This window comes from Sus scrofa, chromosome 16 (assembly GCF_054392235.1).
Source record: "Sus scrofa isolate SSC_HxYL_T2T_F1_AM1 chromosome 16, Sscrofa_HxYL_maternal_Yorkshire_Landrace_v2.0, whole genome shotgun sequence".
NCBI lineage: Eukaryota > Metazoa > Chordata > Mammalia > Artiodactyla > Suidae > Sus > Sus scrofa.
The window spans coordinates 65188690-65211826 of NC_139398.1; the positions used below are offsets into that span (position 1 = coordinate 65188690).

Genomic DNA, 23137 nt, shown 5'->3' on the forward strand with positions numbered 1-23137 from the left:
GTTGGCAAGGGTACCTATCTACAGATGTGTGCAATTTCTTTTATCACTCAACAAATTAAGAGAAAATTCTGGATTCTTTCAGAGTTTAGATTTTGCCCAGCAGAAGAGATAAAAAATACAGCAGTGAACAAAGGAAATAAAGTATATTCCTTCCCTAAGTTAGTGGAATAAACAAACATCAAGAGGTAACAAGTACTATGAAGAAAAGTAAAGTAGGATGGGGATGTTATTTTGGATACAGAGGTCAAAAGAGGCAGAGACATCTGGGTACAGACCTGACTGAAGTGACGGAGAACCGCACGAACATCGAGGAGAAAGCACTCCTAGCAGAAGAGAAGCGCAAGGGCTCTAAGGCGAAAATGTAGCCGTAATACTCAAAGAGTAGCAAGGAGGCCCGTGGATGTAGTTGAGTTGAATAAAAAAGGACAGGAAATAAGGTCAGAGAAGTAGTACAGTAGGCTTTGGGCCATGGCAAGAAGTTGTAATTTGTCTCATGTGTGACAGGAAGCCACTGGATGTTGCTGAGTAGAGAAGAGAAAGCAACACTCTCTGATGGGATAAAGGTTGAGGTCATCTCTACCACAGCAAGGTTTGGGACTGAGAGTAAAACTCTGAGCTAGCTGCCAAGGTCTTCAAGGAATAATGAGGGGGTGACTGGGAGATAAAGAGGTGAGAGCCACACGGGAGAAGCAGAGGGCGGCCCGAGAGGAACAAGCCTAAAAGAAGCAGCCACCCACTAGCCATTAGAGAAGATCTGCACTAGCAAATTGACAGGATACAGGATTAGACAAAATCCCTGGGAAATCTCTCCAGAGGAAGAGGAGTCTGGTCATGATGAATGAAACTGAGATGATTACAAAATTATCTTTACTCAATTAGAATTGTGTGGCCTGAGCACAAATACATTTACTTGCTACGTTTAAATGTTAGGCATGGTTAAATATGTTGAAGTAATATGTTTTAATAATAATTATCACAGTATTGAAAGCTTTTATGAATAGCAGCCTTTTCTGGATAAAATTACACATAGATTTTTTGGCAAGAGTTTCTCAATGTTCTAATTCAGCAGTGTTCTCCCAGGAGTGAAAAAGGTCATCACACACAGAAGGCAACAACAGCATCACAGTTCTCGTTACTTGGAATTTCTTCACATGAAATTGATATTTTACATTTTTACATAAAACGTCATTCTTATTTTAAAATCTCAGTATGTTAAAACACCTATTTATGTTTTTTCTGACAAAATATGTTAGTCCCAGTACATACCCCACCTCGAATCTGCTCGGCCTTGTTTAAATACCCACCAATCCCACCACCACCTCTCAGCCCACTCTGGGCTCAGCCAACCATTTGTCTTGTAGTCCCGATAAAGACTGACCCAGTTCCTACACTGCTGAATCCTCCCTCGGGGGAAAAGGAAAGGCCTACCACAGCTCCAGCCAGCCCCCACGTCCCAGCAACAGGACAACAGAAGCTCTGGCTTCTTCAGCAGCTTCTCAAAGAGGTCAGGGAACACAACTAAGAAGTAGGGAAATGTTAAACACTCCAGGGGTAGGTTTCGACCACAAAGAAATGGGACCCAGAAATAAGTGAGGAGGTAAACTGCTTGTCTTTAGGACTGTTTTGAAACACAGTGGTTCCATGTGGTCTCTGGGGGAAAACTGTAAAAGTGAGCGACCAGATGTGTAATGACCCTCATTTGTAGTAGTTATGTTCTATAAAACTGCTGTGAAAAACTCAAGTAGCAAACACTAAACCACTTCTCCTGGAGGAAATACAGGAATAGGTTCCTGAGGACGTTGGTCACAATACTTTCATCAACTAATCAACACACACCAGTTTTATGTGTGTGTTTAAAGACACCTTATTTAATATTTTTGTTGATGATTCATTAATATCAAACTCATAACCAAGAGCACTACAACTTGTGCCTGAAGAAAGCTTACCTAACATGCGCATTTGCTCTGTGAGGCACATTACATCCTTCTGGTGCTTGGGAGCCCTAGACCACGCTTCAGCACTATGCTGGAGGGACATCTTAAACAGCAAAACCGCCAACAAAAAAGCACAAAAACGTCAAAAATACGGCACTCAACTGATAGCAAAAAGGACACATTTACTGTGTGAGAGCAGATCAAGAAGACAGAGCATCTATTCAACCTCAGATGGGAAAGTGTGCACTGGGCAACTCAAATTTTCCACCACCACGCACACAATCAAGAATGACTACAGCAGCATGTTATTGGTTTGGGGGCTAACAAACTTTAGCAAGTATATAAATTCGCAAAAATGGAATCTGCAAATACTGAGGATTAACTCTACTTGTTTTCTCTCATTCTCTCACCTGTCCTTCATTCTTCCCTCCCCGAAAGTGTATTCTTTACCACACCCCTCTCCCCAAAATCTTAGCCCATAAACTTTACCTAAGGCTTTGTTTTCTAGGGAATACAGGCAAAAACGCAGAACAAATCTTATTTACACCCAAATATGTTTGCTGCTTAAGGAAAAAAATTAAATTTTTTCACATGGTAAATGCACACTGCTTTTGTTTATCTCCAATTATATACATTTTTCAGGAAAAATAGTGCCAGTGGATATTTCTCTACTTGCCAGTGCAAACTTTAAAAATTCAAACTACAGAAAAATTTATACTTTATTCACACATTACTAAATATGTAATGTTATGTTAAAAGATGATACAGAGAAAAGTTATTCACTCGGTTTAAAATTAAAGCATTTTGATGGGGAGTTCCCATTGTGGCACAGCAAAAACTAATCCAACTAGGAACCATGAGGATGCGGGTTCGATACCTGGCCTTGATCAGTGGGTTAAGGATCTGGCATTGCTGTGAGCTGTGGTGCAGGTCGCAGATGCAGCTTGGATCTTGTGTTGCTGTGGCTCTGGTGTAGGCCATCAGCAACAGCTCCAATTCGACCCCTAGCCTGGGAACCTCCATATGCTGTGGGTGCGGCCCTAAAAGGGCAAAAGACAAAAAAGAAAAAAAAAATTAAAAGGATTTTAAGAATGTACCCAGTCATATTTTAAAGTAGTTTTATTGGAAATAATAAATATTAGAAAATTTAAAAATATTTATGTTCTACTCAGATTCAAATTACATTTGAAACTGTTTAAAGGTTGAAAAGTGTATGGAATGAGAAAGAAATTTCTATTAAAAATGGCAACAGATGTATTAAAGATTTAAGAACATATTTAAGAATAATAATGAGGAAGAATATCACACTAAGGACTTTAGTAGGGTGACAATGGTGTACTAAATAATAGACTTCCAAGATCAGTGGAGAGGAATGAAAGGCCTAGAAAAAGACACAAGAATTTTATGAAAAATGTAAGTGGCATTTCAAATCAGCAGAGGGTGGGGTAGACATTAAATGGTTAACACCTTGGAAATGTTTCAAAAGTCTATAAAACAAAATAAAGTCAGGTACATTAAAAAATATAAAAAGCCAAACCATAAAAGAACAAGGAACAGATATAGGTGAATATGTTTTGTCTAGGTGTGGAATAACTTTCTCAAATATGAACACTGAAAAAAATGTGAAAGAAAAAATTCACAGATCTGAATACATAAATATTTAAAGCTGGTAAAAAAGAAATTTCTAAAACAAATTAAACATATAGAGAAAACACATTCAAAAGAAATAGCAAAATATTACAATCTTAGATATATACTGAGTTCTTATGGAAAAAACAGGAAAGATGATGGTAAAAGAAAACCAGGTGAATGATACAATCTGTATATAATACAAAAATCACAGAGAAAATTAAAATGACAAAGAAAGGAATGGAAAAGAATGTTTGACACAATTCATAAATGAAATACAAACTAAAATGAGATGTTCCTTACCTCTAAACTGGTAAATAAAAGAATCCTACTACCTAGTGTTCAACTGTAGAAAAAAAATGATAGCCTCTCACAGCCTTTTCATTCTGAGGATAGATAAACTTCTACAACTTCTCCAGAAGGCCATTTGGTAATGTGCATTGAAAGCCTCCATAATACTATATACTATTTAACCAGCTATTGTGCTCTTAGGACTTTTATACAATTACTTTGATCTACATAAAGAAATAGTTAAAAGAATATTCACCTTTATATTTGAGAAAATTTGAGTAACAATCTAAAATTCCAGAAACAAAGATCTATTTAAATTATAGTGCAGCTTAGAATACACCATATCTAGGTAAAGATGTTCACAAAATTGTTTGATTTTTTTTAAAAAAGAAGTGTTTGGGGATGTTCGTTTGGTTTTTTGGTTTTTTGGTTTGTTTGTTTGTTTTGTCTTTTTTTGCTATTTCTTGGGCCGCTCCCGCGGCATATGGAGGTTCCCAGGCTAGGGATTGAATCGGAGCTGCAGCCACCAGCCTACGCCAGAGCCACAGCAATGCTGGATCCAAGCCGCGTCTACAACCTACACCACAGCTCACGGCAATGCCGGATCATTAACCCACTGAGCAAGGGCAGGGACCAAACCCGCAACCTCATGGTTCCTAGTCGGATTCGTTAACCACTGTGCCACGACAGGAACTCCGGTTTTTTGTTTTTGTTTCTGGTTTTTTTTTTTTGGTAATCCAGTGCTTACTATATACCAGGCATTGTTCTAAGCACGTTAAAATTATTAACTCATTTAATCCTTATGACAGCCCAAAATGAATTAGATATTATTACTATCACTCCCTCTTTGGTTTACAAGACAATATTATAATATAATACAATTTCTGTTGAAAGAAAGTTGAAAAATACACATGTAATATATATATACATTAAAAAGATTCTTGACACAGATGGAAAGACTCTTGGACTGGAAGAGTTAATATTATCAAAATGACTATACTACCCACGGCAATATACACATTCAATGAAATCCCTATCAAATTACCAATGACATTTTTCACAAAACTTGAACAAAATATTTTAAAGTTTGTTTGGAAGCACCAAAGACCCAGAATAGCCAAAGACATGCTGAAAAAGAAAAATGGAGCTGGAGGAATCAGGCTCCCAGACTTCAGACTATACTACAAAGCAACAATCATCAAAACCCTATGGTACTGGCACAAAGACAGAAATATAGATCAGTGGAACAGGATAGAAAGTCCAGAATTAAACCCACACACCTACAGCCAACTAATCCATGACAAAGGAGGCAAGAATATACAATGGCAAAAAGACAGCCTGTTCAACAAGTGGTGCTGGGAAAACTGGACAGCCACATGGAAAAGAATGAAATCAGAACACTCCCTAACACCATACACAAAAATAAACTCCAAATGGATTAAAGACCTAGATATGACCAGACACTATAAAACTCTTAGAGGAAAACATAGGCCAAACACTCTCTGACATAAACGACAGCAACATCTTCTCACATCCAACTCTTAGAGTATTGACAATAAAAAGAAAAATAAACAAATGGGACCTAATCAAACTGAAAAGTTTCTGCATAGCAAAGGAAACCCTAAACAACACAAAAAGACAACCCACAGAATGGGATAAAATCTTTGCAAGTGAATCAACGGACAAGGGATTCATCTCTAAAATTTATAAACAACTTCTGCAGCTCCATACCAAAAAAACAAACAACCCCATCAAAAAATGGGCAGAAGATCTAAACAGACAGTTCTCCAAAGAAGACATGCAGATGCCAAAAAACATATGAAAAGATGTTCAATATCACTCATTATTAGAGAAATGCAAATCAAAACCACTCTGAGGTACCACCTTACACCAGCCAGAATGGCCATCATCAAAAAGTCTACAAACAATAAGTGCTGGAGAGGGTGTGGACAAAAAAAAACCCTATTACACTGTTGGTGGGAATGTAAATTGGTGCAACCACGGTGGAAAACAGTATGGAGATACCTCAGAAAACTAAACATAGAACTACCATTTGATCCAGCGATCCCACTCCTGGGCATCTATCCAGAGAAAACCATGACTCGCAAAGACACATGTACTCCGATGTTCATTGCAGCACTATTCACAATAGCCAAGACATGGAAACAACCTAAATGTCCATCGACAGAGGAGTGGATCAAGAAGATGTGGTATATATACACAGTGGAATATGACTCAGCCATTAAAAAGAACGAAATACCGGCATTTTTAGCAACATGGATGGACCTAGAAACTATCATGCTAAGTGAAGTCAGCCAGACAATGAGACACCAACATCAAATGCTTTCACTGACACGTGGAATCTGAAAAAAGGACAGACTAAAGTTCTTTGCAGAACAGATGCTGACTCACAGACTTTGAAAAACTTATGGTCTCCAAAGGAGGCAGTTTGGGGGGTGGGGGAATGTGCTGGGGTTGTGGGATGTAAATTCTATAAAACTGGATTGTGATGATCATTGTATAACTACAAATGTAATAAATTCATTGAGTAAATAAAAAAATAAATCAATAAAATTTAAAAAAAAGATTCAAAGATCTACTAAAATGATGATAGTACTTATCTCCAAATTAATACATAACTTTTCCTTTCATTTGAATTTTTAAAGTGTTCAACAAAAACATATATTATTACTTCGCTATAAACAAAGATATTAAAAATAAATTAAAATATATGGAAATCCAGTTCACTCATTATTCATACAAATATATTTGACTACACTACTTATTAGAGATATGACTCCTACAAATACCTTAACCTCTAAGCCTTGGTTTTCTCATCAGTAAAAAGGAAAATAATACCTTCTTCAAAAAGTCCAAGTACAAAATGCTTTAGCTCTTAACACCAGCTGAATAACTAAATTTCTAACTACTTAGTAAATTTCTGTAAATTATATGGCTGCTACTTACCGACAGGATAATTCTCCATCCATAGCATCATGTTCATCTGTACTGGTATATGTTAATCTTCCTCCAACAACTGTCCCAACTAAGTATACCAGCCAGGCAAGACGTCCTAATATACAACAGGAAAAAAGTTTAGAAGTATTGACAGAAACAAAGCTTATTTTTTAGAAAACTCCAAAATTAGCAAAATAACCTATTCTTCCAAACAACTGATAAACTATCGTGAACTCAGTTCTTGACAGAGAGTGAAGAGTTGCATTTTAAGGTAGTGCAACAGTGAAAACAACATTTTAGAGCCACATATAACTATGTTTGAATCCCAGTTCTACCAATTTGCTATGTGATCTTGTAGAAGTTACTTACCACTTTAAGTCTTAGGTTTTTATTTGCAAAATGGAGAAAATAAGATCTACTGTGAAGACTTAAGATTAAAATAAATTTGATAAAACATCAAATGTAATGTCTACGTCAAGGGCCATTAGTAAGTACGAGTACTGATCCAATGGCCAGCCAGTATCTTTTCTGAGTAGTCAATGTCATGATAGCACCTGCCTGATCTTTTTTTTTTATTTTTAAATTTTTTTTAGGGCCACACTCTTGGCATATGGAAGTTCCCAGGCTAGGGGTCGAAGCAGCTGCCAGCCTACATCAGAGCCACAGCAACACCAGATCCGAGCCACACCTGCGACCTACACTCCAGCTCACAGTAACATCAGCTCCTTAACCCACTGAGTGGGGCCAGGGATTGAACCCAGGTTCTCATGGATACTAGTCCGGTTCATTACCCTTGAGTCACAACGGCAACTCCAGTCTGATCATTTTTAATATTGCCCAGGCTTGGAAGATAACAGATGGTAATAAATTTACTCCTTTTATATTTTTATGCATAACTTTTTAAAAATCCCAAATTTTCACTATGCAAATTATATTGTTTGACAACCAAATTAACTTCATGGGTAACAGCAGCAAAGGACTAAATAATTTTACAACAGTGGAACTAATGGCAACACCTACGCTTTTCACAAATCTTACTTTGGAACAGCCAAAATTGATTGATTTAGAAATGCTGGATTTATTGAATGCTTTTTGTTCAGGCATATTACTTTACATCTTTAGATTCATTGATCTATGTATCAGAGTCTCCAAGATTTTTGAAACCTTGTATGAATAATTAACAATGAACCAATTATTTTGATAAAAAGAAATTTTGTGCTAATCTTGGAGATTGACTTTTCAAAGATGAGCGGGTTATTTCATAACAATAAAATAAATTACGTCTCTGTATTAAGAAACCTTTTCAAGTAAACTAAAATGTTTTTTTTTACAAGGTATTGAATTGAAGAGTTATAAAAGAGACTATGCTTGTTAGAAGACATAGGAGGGGTAAATAAATGGAAAAAAAGAACACATTCTTCCTGTATTCCTGTAGATTGAACTGGTCACTACTATTAATCAACAATTTCTTCAAACTTCTGGAAAAATATAAACTTACTGAGGTGACAAAACTTCCTGTACATTAGAAATATAATCCAATAAAGTACCCACATCCCTTAATCTGTTACAAAACCATGAATAAATCAGAATTGAGTAAGTATGCGGCCTTGTATATCAGCAATGTAAGACATTAAGCAGGAGAAATAAGAACACTTTCATCAAGGAATTCATAAAACAGACTCAAGATATGTATAATTAGTGAAAAAAAGGCCCATGCAGGAAACTGAAGATATCAATAAAGTTACCAAATGCAGTTCTAACGTGTTTTATGAGCAACATAATGCTCTCTCCTGATGATCGTACTTCTTCTGTGGACCCTCTCAAACAGCGGCTGATTTCTCTTCCACACCTCTTGTAACTTAGGCCTTGAACACAGACTTGATGGTCTTCATTTCTACTTCCAGAACATTCTCCCTCTCTACATTATAAAAGTACTCAGCTTTACCTCTTATGTCTCCTAACTATACTACCAAATTCTCTTTCTAATTGCAATTATCTAATCTCCTTCGGGTTATGACTCCTTATTTTCTGAACATGTTAGTTTTTGGCTCATTGTCACACTTTCCAACAATATTTTATCATAACTGGTAGTGATTTCAATATCTACAAAAATGAATCTTCTGACTCCAACAATCCTTTGTTCTATGGGGAACCTCCAATCACTTGAACCTGCCACTTAAACAACTTCACTGAAATATAATTCACATACCATACAATTCACCCACTTAAAAGTACATAATTTTTTAAAAATAAATTCACAGGGTCATACAACCACCACGACCACCATGATCTAGTTTTAGAACATCTTCATCTCTCCCAAAAGAAATCCCACTCTGTAGTCATTCCCTCCAGCCCTAAGCAACCACTGATCTACTTTATGTCTCCTCTGATATTTCCCATTCTATTTCATATGAATGGAATCATACCATATGTGGTCTCTGTGATTGTCTTCTTTCATTTAGCATAATATGTAAAGACCAACCAGGTTATGGTTTGTATTGGTACATCACTCGTTTTCTTTTTTCTTTTTTTTTTTTTTTTTTTTGTCTTTTTGTCTTTTGTTGTTGTTGTTGCTATTTCTTGGGCCACTCCCGCGGCATATGGAGGTTCCCAGGCTAGGGGTTGAATCGGAGCTGTAGCCACCGGCCTACGCCAGAGCCACAGCAACGCGGGATCCAAGCCGCGTCTGCAACCTACACCACAGCTCATGGCAACGCCGGATCGTTAACCTACTGAGCAAGGGCAGGGATCGAACCCGCAACCTCATGGTTCCTAGTCGGATTCGTTAACCACTGCGCCACGACAGGAACTCCCATCACTCGTTTTCATGGTCAAATAACATTCTATTGTTTGGGTATATCACATTTTGTTTGTTTATTTATTTATTATTTATTTAGTCTTTTGTCTGTTTAGGGCCGTACCTGCGGCATATGGAGGTTCCCAGGTTAGGGATCTAATTGGAGCTGTTGCTGCTGGCCTACGCCAGAGCCACAGCAACGCCAGATCCGAGCCACATCTGTGACCTACACCACAACTAATGGCAATGCCAGATCCTTAACCCACTGAGCAAGGCCAGGGATCAAACCCACAACCTCATGGTTCCTCGTTGGATTTGTTTCCGCTGCGCCACAATGGGAACTCCAACATTTTGTTTATCCATTTAGAAACTGATGGGCATTTAGGCTGTTTCCACCTTTTGACTTTATCAATTATGCTTTTATGAACATTCGTGTATGCATTTTTAATGTGGATATACGCTTTTATTTCTTCAGGTATACCCAAAATTGGAAATGTTGGGTCATCTGATACCTGAATTTTTAACATTTTGAGGAACTGCCAAGCTATTTTCTAAAGCAACTGGACCACTTTACATTCCCACCAGCAATATATGAAGGCCCAACTTTTCCAAATCCTTGCCAACACTTGTTATCTTTTTTATTCTTTCCTAGTGGGTACGAAGTGGGATGTTGTCATTCTGACATGCCTTTCCCTAATAACTAACAATGCTAAGCATCTTCCATGTGCTTTCTGGTCATCTGCATATCTTCTTTGGAGAAATGTCTATTCAGATCCTTTGCTCATTTAAAAATTGGGTTATTTATCTTTTATTACAGAGTTTTATTATTAAGAGTTCTTCATATATTCTAGATACGAATCCCTTGTCAGAGTTATGATTAGCAAGTATGTCCTCCCATTCTGTGGGTTATGTTTCATTTTCTTGACAATGTCACATTTGAAGCCCCCACATTTTTAATTCTCGGGGGTACAAATTGCTAATTTTTCTTTTGTCATTTCACCTTTTAGTGTCATGTCTAAGAAACCACTGCCCAACCCGAAGTCATGATTTACTCCTACATTTTTTTCTAGGAGTTTAATGGTTTTAACACACACATTTAAGCCTATGAGTCATTCTGACCTAATTTTTGTGTATGGTGTATAGGGGTCCAACTTCATTCTTTTGCATGTAGACATCCAGTTGTGCTAGCACCATTTGCTGACAACTTTCCTACTGAATTATCTTCCTAACCCTGTCAAAAATCAACTGATTACAAATTGGAGGGTTTATACCTGAATTCTCAATTATATTTCATTGGTATAATATCTACCTTTATGCCAACATCACACTGTCTTGATTATTGTTGCTTTGAAATAAATTTTGAAATCAGGAAGTGTGAGTTTTGCAGTTTTGGTTTTTTTCAAGATTATTGTGGATATTCTCGGTCTCCTGGATTTCCATTTTTTTCTTTTTCTTTTTAGGACTGCACCCTTGGCACATGAAAGCTCCCAGGTTAGGGGTTGAATCAGAGCTACAGCTACCAGCCTACACCACAGCCACAGCAATGCAGGATCCAAGCCACGTCTGCAACCTATACCATAGCTCACAGCAATGCTGGATCCTTAACCCACTAAGCCCTCAGTCAGGGATCGAACCAGCACCCTCATGGTTACTACTCAGATTTGTTTCCAGGGCACCACAACGGGAACTCCTCCATATTAATTTAAATATCAGGCTTACAAATTCTTGTAAAGAAGCCTGCTGGGATTTTGACAGAAATTAGGTTGAATCTGTAGGCCAACTGGGGAAATATTGCTTTCTTAACAATATTTAACTCTTTTGAGTTGTAACCACCGATGTCTTCCAACTGATTTAGATCTTTAATTTCTTTTAAAAATGTTTTAGAGTGTCAGTTTATAAGACATATGCTTCTTTTGAAAGTTTTTACCTACGTATTTTATTTTTTCTAATGCTATTGTAAGTGGACTTGTTATCTTCATTTTTTTTTTAATGCTCTCTTATTATTTTTTTTTTTCTTTTTAAGGCTGCACCTGCAGCATATGGAAGTTCCTGGGATGGGGTCGAATCGGAGCAGCAGCTGCTGTCCTACGCACAACCACAGCAATGCTGGATCCATGTCCCATCTGTGACCTACACTGTGGCTTGCAGCAATGCCAGATCTTTAACCCACTGAGCAAGGCCAGGGATTGAACCTGCATTTTCATGGATACTAGCCAGCTTATTAAACCACTGAGCCACAACAAGAACTCCATTATCTTCATTTTTTGTCTTTTTTTTTTTTTTGGTCTTTTTTGCTATTTCTTTGGGCCGCTCCCGCGGCATATGGAGGTTCCCAGGCTAGGGGTTGAATTGGAGCTGCAGCCCCTGGCCTACGCCAGAGCCACAGCAACACAGGATCCGAGCCGCGTCTGCAACCTACACCACAGCTCACGGCAACGCCAGATCGTTAACCCACTGAGCAAGGGCAGGGACCGAACCCGCGACCTCATGGTTCCTAGTCGGATCCGTTAACCACTGCACCACAACGGGAACTCCCATTATCTTCATTTTTGATTTTCACTGCTATATATAAACCCACTGTTGATTTCTGACTACTGCTCTTGTATCCCACTACTTTGCTATCTTTTATTAGCTCTAATAGTCTTGGGGAATCTGCCTTTTTTTCACTCTCTTACACCCTTCTCTACCCTGCTTATTTACCTTTAGTTCTACTGTCAAACATTATAATTGCTATCTTGCATGTAATTTCAGTATCTTTTTTGCTCTAACATACTTATGTTACAAAGTCGTAACTGTTTAAATCAAATTCCATACCTTGCCTTTACCTATCCTCACATAGTATAATATAACTAGAAAAAGATACAACCATGCTGCCTAGTCTTACTTTAAATTTACCTTCTCAGTCAGGCCTTACAGTGATACCCTTCAGTTTCCAATACCTAAAGTATGGTAGTGTGTCTTCAAGATATTCATCATCGAATCCTTCCATCCATGTATGCAACTTCTATCAAGAAGTAGAGTCTATTTGTCCAATCCTTCATAAGTCTGGCTTGGATTGTGACTGCTTTCACCAAAAGAATATGGTAGGAGTGACACTTATTCCAGTCCTGGGCTTAATCTTTAAGAGAACTGGCAGCTTCCTCCAGTCTCTCAGGGCATGTTTGCTTAGGGGAAGTCATTCACTATGTATGAAGACCACATTCCCTGAGACCATCATAGAAGGCTAGCCATGTACAGAGGGTAGTTAGAGAAATGCCCGTCTGCAGTCCACTCATCAAGCATACCAGCAAAGACAGCAGACTTACAAGTGAAAAATCATTCAGGTGATGCCAGCCCCAGCTGTCACCAGATTATAATGCCTGAAAGACCCAAAAAAGAACCATCCAGTTGAAACTTAATCTCAAAGAATACGGAGAAATAATAAAATTGTTATTTGATATGTCACTAAGTTTGGGGCAAAAGATAACCAGAATACAATCTGTCAACATTTCCTATCTCCCTTTCCTGCTTTATTACCTTTTAAAATTTTAGCATGTATCACTTGCTAACATATTTTACTACTTATCTTGCTTTGTTACCTGTCTATCCCAAGAGAATGTAGACTGCCTGATAGCTATTTTTTTTTTTCTGTTCAGTTGTCTATTGCATATCCAGAGCTCAAAACAGTGCTTGGTATATGTCAGTTATCAAATAGACATGGATTACTGAATTAAGAAGTCATTACATAGAAAATATAGCATGAAAGAGGCAAGAAAAAGTTAACATTTTATTATCACTTTAGTAAAAATTAAAATTGAGTTGTTATTAAAAATAAACATTAGTGGTAGATACATTTCTACTGCTTAAATAAAAGCAACCTCTCAATCCACATTCAATACAAGATACAATCCAGGCTATATTTTTTGCAAACTCATCCACTTGGTAAAATTTATTTATAACCCCAAAATCAATACTAGCGATCATTTATGGACAGATGCAGAGCAGCAAATAGTCTGAGTTGCCCAATGTGCACATTTCAAGCTTATGTAAAACAAAGCAACAATGTTTTCCTGTTTTATCTCTCATACTATAAACACGTAAGTACTCCTTTTTATCTTTTTGCTACTACATTGTTAATGCACTTTTGTGCTCTTTGTTGCTAATTTTACTGTTTAAAATGGTCACTAAAAGTGTTGCCTTGTCTTCCTAAGTGGGAAAAAAAAAAAAGGCTTACAGAGAAAATAACACCTGTTAAATAAGCTTCGTCCAGACAGGAGTCGTAGTGCTACTGGCTATGAGTTCAGTGTTAATCAATTAACAATACATATTAAAGAAGGTATCTTTAAGTAGAAACACATAGAACAAGGTTATATGTTGTTCGGTCAATAGAAATGGGACCAGAAACCCACAGGAGCCTAACCTTGTATTTTTCCCTAGGAGTAATGATTTAACATTTGGTAATTCAGTGTTTACAGAAACTTTATAGAACATAAATACCAGAAAAGGAGAATCGACTCTGATTCTCAGAATCTGACAAAGGTCATTCTCAACAGGCTATGCTCCAACTATGTGTGAAGCGTTCACATTTTGTATAATGGACATGAATCTAAAATATTGTGACCAGGAGTTCCTTTGAGCTACAGCAGGTTAAGGATCAGGCATTGTCACTGCAGTGGCTCAGGTCACTGCTGTGGTGCAGGTCCCAATCCTGACCCAGGAACTTCCAAGAGCCATGGGTGTGGCCTTCCAAAAATATTGTGACCATAATCTTTGGTTTATGTAGTATAATAATTTACCTGCCCTGTGGGAGTCATTATTTTTAAAACATCTTACCATAAATTATTTCTCAAAATGAAAATTATTTAAATCTAAATATTAACTTTCTTTATATTTTATCTATTCAGACTTTTAATTAGATAACTGATTTTGCTTCAAGTAAGCTCCACTAGTACTAAAAATAATGGCAAACATTTATGCAATACTTAATATGCACTAAGTACTATTTTAAATATTGTATCTATTATCTATAGCCATATTCATTTATTGTCACAAATCACTATTAAAGAGTATATGATTCAAACACAGGCAATGGACTTCTAAGAGTCCATTCTCATACCATTATGAGATATGTACCACTTCATCTCAAGACTGATTAAAGGAAGACTTCAAACAACACTGCTGTCAATCAGATAGACCCTGATGATTCAACAACATCTTAAGTGTTTGTTTAATACGTTTTATTTCCTAATCCTGATTGTTCTCTGTTTCCCAGATTTTGACTACAGATGAGACTGCACCTGCCTTTGGGATCATTTCTAGGGTATTCGCACGTCTTTTGATTTCCAAACCACTTATTAGAAAACCAAGTAACACAATGAAACAAAAGTTTGTTGAATAACTGAATCTAAAATAAGTAAACTTACTTTTGGAGCTTACTACCAATGCAAGTGCTGAAATATCTGCCTACTAGCTCTTGATAAAACAAGCCTACTTAAAAACACACTGATTACATTTGCTATTTTTATATTTCTTTGTTGGAAGATCAGTATTAAAAATGAGGGCAGTACAGGGAGTTCTCGTGGTTCAGCGGTAATGAACCCAGCTAGTATCCACGAGGATGTAAGTTCGATCCCTGGCCTTGCTCAGTGGGTTAAGGATCTGGCACTGCCATGAGCTGTGCTGTAGATATGGCTCAGATTTGGCATAGGCCAGCAGCTGTAGTTCTGATTCAACTCCCTAGCCTGGGAACTTCCATATGCTACGGGTACAGCCTTAAAGAAAAGCAAAGAAAGGAAAGAAGGAAGGGAGGAAGGGAGGGAGGGAGGAAGGGAGGGAAGAAGGAAGGAGTGCAATTTAGCTACCAAGAGTACAGCCTGGGTTAAATTCTGCCTCTACTATTTATTATACTAGTTACTCAATCTTTTTGGGGGGGGGCTTTAATTTCCTCATTTATTAACATGAAGGTGATAATAATAATTGGCTCATAGGTCTGACAGCACTGAATGGTATTCTACATGTACTCATAATAATTCTAGCTATAAATTCTGAGTAAATGTTGGCTATTATTACTACTACTACTATTATTAAATAGAGCCATTTTAGTTCCTTCTATCAGCTACAAAGCAATAAAATATATCAACATGTAACACTTACATGTTCATTCTTTTATTTTAAAAGCTATTCAAGAAAATTAAGTCACACAACATTTAATAATTTTTAAGTTCTTTCCTCCCTATCAAAAAGGCTTGTTGCAATTAAAGCTACTTACAGTTAGCTAGTATCTACTTTCTCAATGTTGTTTATAAAACAGACCAAAAAAACACTGAACTGGAAAAAAATTCAAAAGAATTTTTAGAAAACTCATTTGCTAATTATCTACTATGTACCATGTTCTACTCACTGGGATATAACAAAATATGTATGAGGCAGAGTGAAAAGGGAGAGCAAGACCCCATGCCCAAGGGTCTGAACCTAGTGAGAGAGATCAAAGAGGAAAAACAATTTTTTCCAATGTGGTGTGATAACTATTATTGTCTAATAATAAGTACTAAACATAAGAATGAAATTCTCATTTTTTTTTTTAATGGCCACACCCATGGCATAAGGACATTCCCGGGCCAAGAACTGAATCTGAACCACAGCTGCAACCTACACTGTAGCTGCAGCAATGCTGTTCCTTCATCCCAGTGAATTGGGCTGGGGATCGAACCTGCACCTCCACAGTGACCCAAGCCATTGGAGTCAGAATCTTAACCAACTGCACCACAGTGGGAACTCTTCAAATCATGTTTTTTTTATTCTTTAATTCATTTCTTCTGCAACCCTGAAATGAAGGCTCTGATATCAAAGAATGCTATGCAAAGATAGCACATGATCAACTCTGAGCATTCTTTCTAAAATTATGAATAGAAGTTATTTATTTAGAGAAAAGTACAATGTATATTTGGTCTTTCCTTGTTTTAGAAAGAAGTGATTTCTTGTACAAGACAAGCAGGCATTTTTAACCCAAAACTTAACAACTGGTTGAATAAATTAAGATTAGTGTTAGACATAAACAATGAAATATAAAGGCATTTTTATTAAGCTATCAAATACAATTTTCATATTTAACTAAATGAGAAGTGGTATTTCTCATACACATTAAACCTTCCCTTAAAACTACAATTTTAGAGAGACATAGAGTTTAAAATAATGTTAAAAAGTTACATTACAGAATGCTATACACAAGTTTTAAAAAAACCATGTAAATCCAAATATTTAAACTGCATTTAGAAATTTAAAATATCCTACACATTTCATATCTATGAATTTAAAAAAAAATCTCATCTTAAACTAAATTTTCATTATAGTTTTCCATTTTTCTATTTATTCTGAAATGTTCAGGGCACTTGTTTTAGCAGCTGTTCAAGAACAGAACATTTTTTCCTCTAACAAAATAATTATTGCTGTAATAATCTGTAATTATGGTTTATAACTGCAATAATCCCAAAGAAATCAGTCATTACCATAGATCACAAGTAATCGTTAACTACTGTTAATGACCTATTTCTTAGGGATTATTGTTTTCGTAAACCATGACCATATCACCACAAATATGGAAAAGCAAGACAATATAATACAAATGAGATCATAATACAATAATAAACTTATTTTGTAACATTAAAAGCCATTAAGCATCTAAATTAAAGCACACATAACGAGAGCATATAATTTTCTTTGTTCAACACTAACTGAAGTCTTTAGTCTGCACAAAAGAAATTGAACACTACTACATACAGCGGTACAAACTAGAACCGCAAATATAAAACGATTTTTTTTTTAGTAGACCACAAATATTTTTAAATGGCACACAGATTCCTTCCCACTGACCTTCTGACTAGAAGAAAGGAAAAAGCAAATATTTAATAAACATTTTCTATGTATCAGGCATTATGCTAGAAACTTTGAAATGATATGTATTAAAACCACAACTATAAAAACTCCTCGAATTTATAGCAATCAATAATTAGGTATGACATTTTATTCAAGACCTATTTAATTTCAATAAACTATTACATTTCAGTTAATTCCATGCATATATCTAAGAACAGCTATACTTTCATTCACTACCCTTTTGTAGAAAAACAAGTCTTTGATTTTACAACTGAATCTTTTTACCCTGTAATATAATATTTGCTACATATGAAAGAATATATGTAACAGATATGAAGTACAGTCTTCCCTCAGTATCCACAGGGGACTGTTTCCAGGACTCTTGTAAATAGCAAAAGTTGCAGATGTACAAGTCCCTAATATAAAAAGGTATAGTATTTGCATATAATCTATTAATACGTCCATATGCTTTCCATCATCTCTAGATTACTTATAAATCTAACACAATATAAATGGTAGGTAAAGAACTGTAAATACAATGTAAATGCTAAGTAAATAATTTCTGGCACCTGGGAAATTCGAGTTTGGCATTTTTGGAACCTTCCGGAATTTTTGTGTGTGTTGAGGGGGGGATAGTTTCTGTCTAAGGTTGGTTGATCTTGCAGATGCAGAAACCTTGGATACAGGGGACTGACCATATAATAAAACAAACACATGTGAACCCCCTATTCAATTTAACAACCAAGGCTTTACCAACACTGTCACATCGAAATCCATACTCCTGTAGCTTGTTCCCTTACTTCACACCCTAGAAGAACCATATGTATTTCATGCTTACCAATTTCTTGACTTTTTTTTTTTTTTTGGTTTTATCACTTACACATATTTCCCTAAACAATATATTTTTGGTTTTACTTGTTTGTGGGCTTTATGAAGTGTTTCATACTAGATATCATTTTCTGAGAATTGCTTTTTTTCCTAAGTATCTCTGAAATTCATCTTTAAATATATCTGTAGTTGATTCATTTTAAGCATTATATAATATTCCATTGTATAACTATATTATGATCTGTTTATTTACTTTCATGTTGAGGGCATTTGAGCTTTTTTCCTTTATTTGTCTTTAAGAACAGTCTGTCTATGAACATTCTCATGCACGTCCTCTTGATGAGATGAGATTTTCTAAAGGACATACCTAAGGGTAGATGTGCCCAGTTAGCAGGTATTCAAATGTTCCACTTTTCAAGATAATACCAAATTGATTTCCATTCTATTTCCAGCTGACAAAAATCCTACTAGAAGTACATAAGAATGACCTTTGATCTACATTCTCCTGTAGGATTTATTTTTGCCAATCTATTGGAAGTAAAATGTATCCCATGTGCCTTAATTTCCATTTCTCTTATGAGTAGTAACATGCTTATTTGCAACTATTGATTATTTCCCTAAAGAAGTGCTTGATTTATTGATTTCTAGGAAATCTAGTTAACATCCATCCTACATTCACAAACTTTATTTTCTTATAGTGAGAACTTTTAAAATCTACTTTCTCAACAACCTTCAAATATGCAATACAGTACTATTAGCTATAGTTCCCAAGCTGTGTTTTACATCATGATTTATTCCATAACTACAAGTCGATACCTCTTGGCCATCTTTTTCTATTTTACCCACTCCTCAACCCTCACCTCTAGCAACCACCGATCTGTTCTCCATATTTATGAGTATAGTTTATTTTTCAGATTCCACATATAAATGAGATCATATAGTATTTGTCTTTGTCTTATTACACTTAACATGTCACAAGTGGCAAGATGTCATTCTTTGTTTATGATCAAATAATAATCCTTATATACTATACATACTATATAATAATTATATATACATATGTTTATGTGTATGTGTGCATGTGTGCATACTACATTTTCTTTATCCATTCCTCCTTCAGTGGATACTTAGGTTGCTTCAATGTCTTGACTATTGTAAATAAGTCCATAGTGAACATGGCGGTACAGATATCCTTTCAACTTACTGTTTCCACATTCTTCAAATAAATATCCAGAAGTAGAATTGTTGCATTATATGTGTAGTTCTGTTTTTAATCTTTTGAGGATCCTCCACATTGTTTTCCATACTGGCTACACCAATTTACATTCCCACCAATTGTACACAGGGTTCCCTTTTCTCCACATCCTTGCCAACACTCATCATATCTTATCTTAAATAACAGCCATTCTAACAGATATGAGGTGGTATCTTACTGTGGTTTCAATTTTCATTTCCCTGATGACCAGTGATGTTCAACATTTGTTCATGTACCTGATAGCCATTTCTGTATCTTCTTTGGAAACATTCAGAATCTCTGCTCATTTTTCAATTGGTTTTTTGCTATAGAGTTACATGAGTTCTTTACATATTTTGGAATGTTAGCCCCTTATCAGATATATAATTTACAGATATTTTCTCCCATTCAGCAGTCTGCCTTTTCTGATTGTTTCCTTTGCTGTGCAGAAATTTTTTAATTTGATGTAGTCCCATTTGTTTATTTTTGGCATTTCTGCCCCTGCTTTTGGTGGTAAATTCAAAAATCATAGCCAAGACCAATGTCAAGGAGCTTACTACCTAAGTTTTCTTCTGTTTCATGGTTTCAGGTCTTATGTTCAAGCCTTTAATCCACTATGATTTATTTTTGTGTGTATGATGATAAAATAAGGGTCCAGTCTCATTCTTTAGCATGCAATTGTACAGTTTTCCCAGCACCATTTATTGAGACTATCTTTTTCCTGTTACATATTCTTAGTACTACATCATAAATTAACTGACCATATGAACATGGCTTTATTTCTGGGCTCTCTATATTATTCCATTGATCTATGTATCTGTTTTTATGTCACTGCCATATTATTTTAATTACTGTAGCTTTGTAACACAGTGCAGAGTCAAGAAGTGTGATGCCTCTAGCTTGTTCTTCTTGGTCAATTTTTTTAAAAACATGCCATGTGTTATATAGAAAACAAATATTTGGTTACTCATTATTGGTTACAGAATTTTATATACCTCAATTCAAAATCTGTTAATCATATTGTTCAAATTCTCTCTAAATTTGCTGATTTCCATACCTTATTTATCAACAATAATTGGGAGAAATGTACCACAAATCCCCATTATAATGGAACATATGTTAATTTCTCCCACTGGAAAAACAATTTTTGCTTGATATGTTTTGAGACTATTTCATTAGGTATTAGATATCTGAAATATCTGTACATTCTTAGTGCACAACTATGATCTCCAGTTCTAATAATGCTTTTTATCTACTGTCTCGTTTGATATTAATATAACTACCCCAAATTCCTTTAGGTATTTACACAGCATATTTTTTAAAATCCTTTACTTTCAACTTTCTGGTTTTGTGTATACCTCTTATAATGAACTTTGGTTCAGTGAAATATTTTTTAATATATTCAACTTTGGGAGTTTCTGTTGTTGAGCAGCAGAAACGAATCTGACTAGTATCCATGAAGATGAGGGTTCAATCCCTGTCCTTGCTCAGTGGGTTAGGGATCCGGCGTTGTCATGATCTATAGTATAGATCTCAGACGTGGCCTGGATCCTGCATTGCTGTGGCTGTGGCAGAGGCCGGCAGCTGTAGCTCAGATTAGACTCCTGGCCTGGGAACTTCCATAAGCTGCGGGTGCAGTCCTAAAAAGCAAAAAACAAATTCAACTTTGCAATTTGGCTTAACTCTAAATTTAACCCATTTGTGTTTATTAGATTAATACATATCTGGAATACTCCTACTATTTAATTTTTATTGTTGTCTTTCTCTTTTTCTTTTCTTTGCTTTTTAAAAAATTGAATTTGCTTGTTTACCTATTTCATTATTTTCCCTCTACTGCATTATGGAAGTTAATCACATGATATCTTATACTTTTTGTTATTACTCTTGAAATTTTACTATCTTCTCTTCCTAAATAAAATAGGGAATAAGACAATTTTAATTCTTATCACTCCCCTCTCTCATCTACTATTGTTTATGGTGGTTTCTTTTTTAATTACAAGTTAAACAGTCTTTTTAAAAAAATATAAGGTTATGTTCGTTAAGATTTATATACGTGTTTACCAATTTCCTTGTACTCCTTTCTTTCCTTCTGGAATCATATCCCTCCTTCCTGAAAATAATATTTGGAATATTTAATGAAAACTTTTAATGAAGAATCTCTGTAAAGATCTACTGGTAGTAAGCATTCTGTTTTCATTTGTCTAAAAATGGTTTTGGTATTCCTGTTCATGAAAGATATTTTGCTGACATATAATTATAGGATAGCCATTATTTTGACTCAATTTTTGAGAATAATATTGCACAATCTTCTGACTTAACATTTTCACCATTGAGAAATGAGTTTGTCAGTCAATGCTACACTCTTCTTGCTGCTTTTGAGATTTTCCACCTTTGGGCCTCCACAGTTTGACTAAAATTCTGTTTTGTGTTTTTGACTAGTATATATTGAGTTTGTTGTATTAACAGATTCATGTCCTTCATTAATTCTGAAAAATTCTCAGACAGAATGTCTTCCATGATTGCCTCTGTTCCATTCTTCTTTCTATACTTTCTGGGATCCAATTTGACGTATGTGCCCCTTTCATTCTATCTTTTAACTTCCCTTTCAGTAGTTACACTTTGCTTGTTTCTCCACATTCTTGAAAATTTCTTCAAATCTAAATGCCGATTTGCTAATTCAGCTGGGTCTAATTTACTATTTAAAACACTCATTAAATTTTAGATCACAAAAATACTTTCTTCAACAATAAAAGTTTTGCCTGAGTCTCCTTCAATCTGCCTGGTAATTTTTCATTTTCTTGTTTGCTCATTTGTGATCTATTTTTTTCTTTAAACATTTCATAAGTAATTATTTATCTTCATACAATTTCAATATCTTAAGTACTTGGGGAGAGCTAAGTCAAAGAGATAATTCATTGTTTTTGTTAGTACTAAGTCATGGTACTCTGTTTTGTTGTTTGTTTGCTGGTTATTTTTTAAATCATGAATAGTTATTTGATTGCTCTTAATCTGCAGGATTCATAAAGCCCTAAATCACGGCTGCTTTACTTTAAAAAAGATGTTAATTTACTTTTTGTGCTGAAAGCCAAGAGGATCTACCAGTTTCAGACCACTATATTACCTCCTAAGGATCCAGTTTAACATAAAAATCCCAATTTCAGTACACTGAACTTGCTACTAGCCTAAGTCTTTGATGACAATTTAATCATTGATAATTTACCTTTAAAGGCAACCCTGCCCTTTGCCCTTGTTTGCTGCCAACCAGCCACATTCTGGCTAAAGTTCATTTTTTAAGAAGTATATAGAAGAGAGAGGGACAGAGAAATGGAGAATAGCAGGGTGGAGGAGAAGGAACCTCTGAAATTACACAAATTTATTTCAAGCCGAGAGGTGCATTAAAAGTTTATCCAGGGTCTGACTGTTTTGCAGCTCAAAGGCCTTTCAGAGCATCTAGTTGACCACAAAGAAGTGAAAGTTACTACTAATGCTTTACTTTTAAAGAAGCTAACATTAATTGTCTGTGATGTAAAAATAAAAACAAAAATGTGATTTTTACTGGTAGCTAGTTAAGCAAGAATTAACTTAATCCGAATTAATGTAAAAAATTGTATTGGG

General features: G+C 35.6%; 1 protein-coding gene across 5 annotated transcripts in view; it reads right to left on the reverse strand.

Annotated features, from left to right (window-relative positions):
• RANBP17 (RAN binding protein 17) overlaps positions 1–23137 on the reverse strand; it is a 324083-nt gene that overhangs the window by 244327 nt on the left and 56619 nt on the right. For all 5 annotated transcript variants that reach the window (XM_085001775.1, XM_021076682.2, XM_021076681.2 and 2 more), the window contains one exon: positions 6822–6927. In XM_085001775.1, the coding sequence (XP_084857901.1) occupies positions 6822–6927 (106 nt within the window). The remainder of the gene's footprint in view (positions 1–6821; positions 6928–23137) is intronic.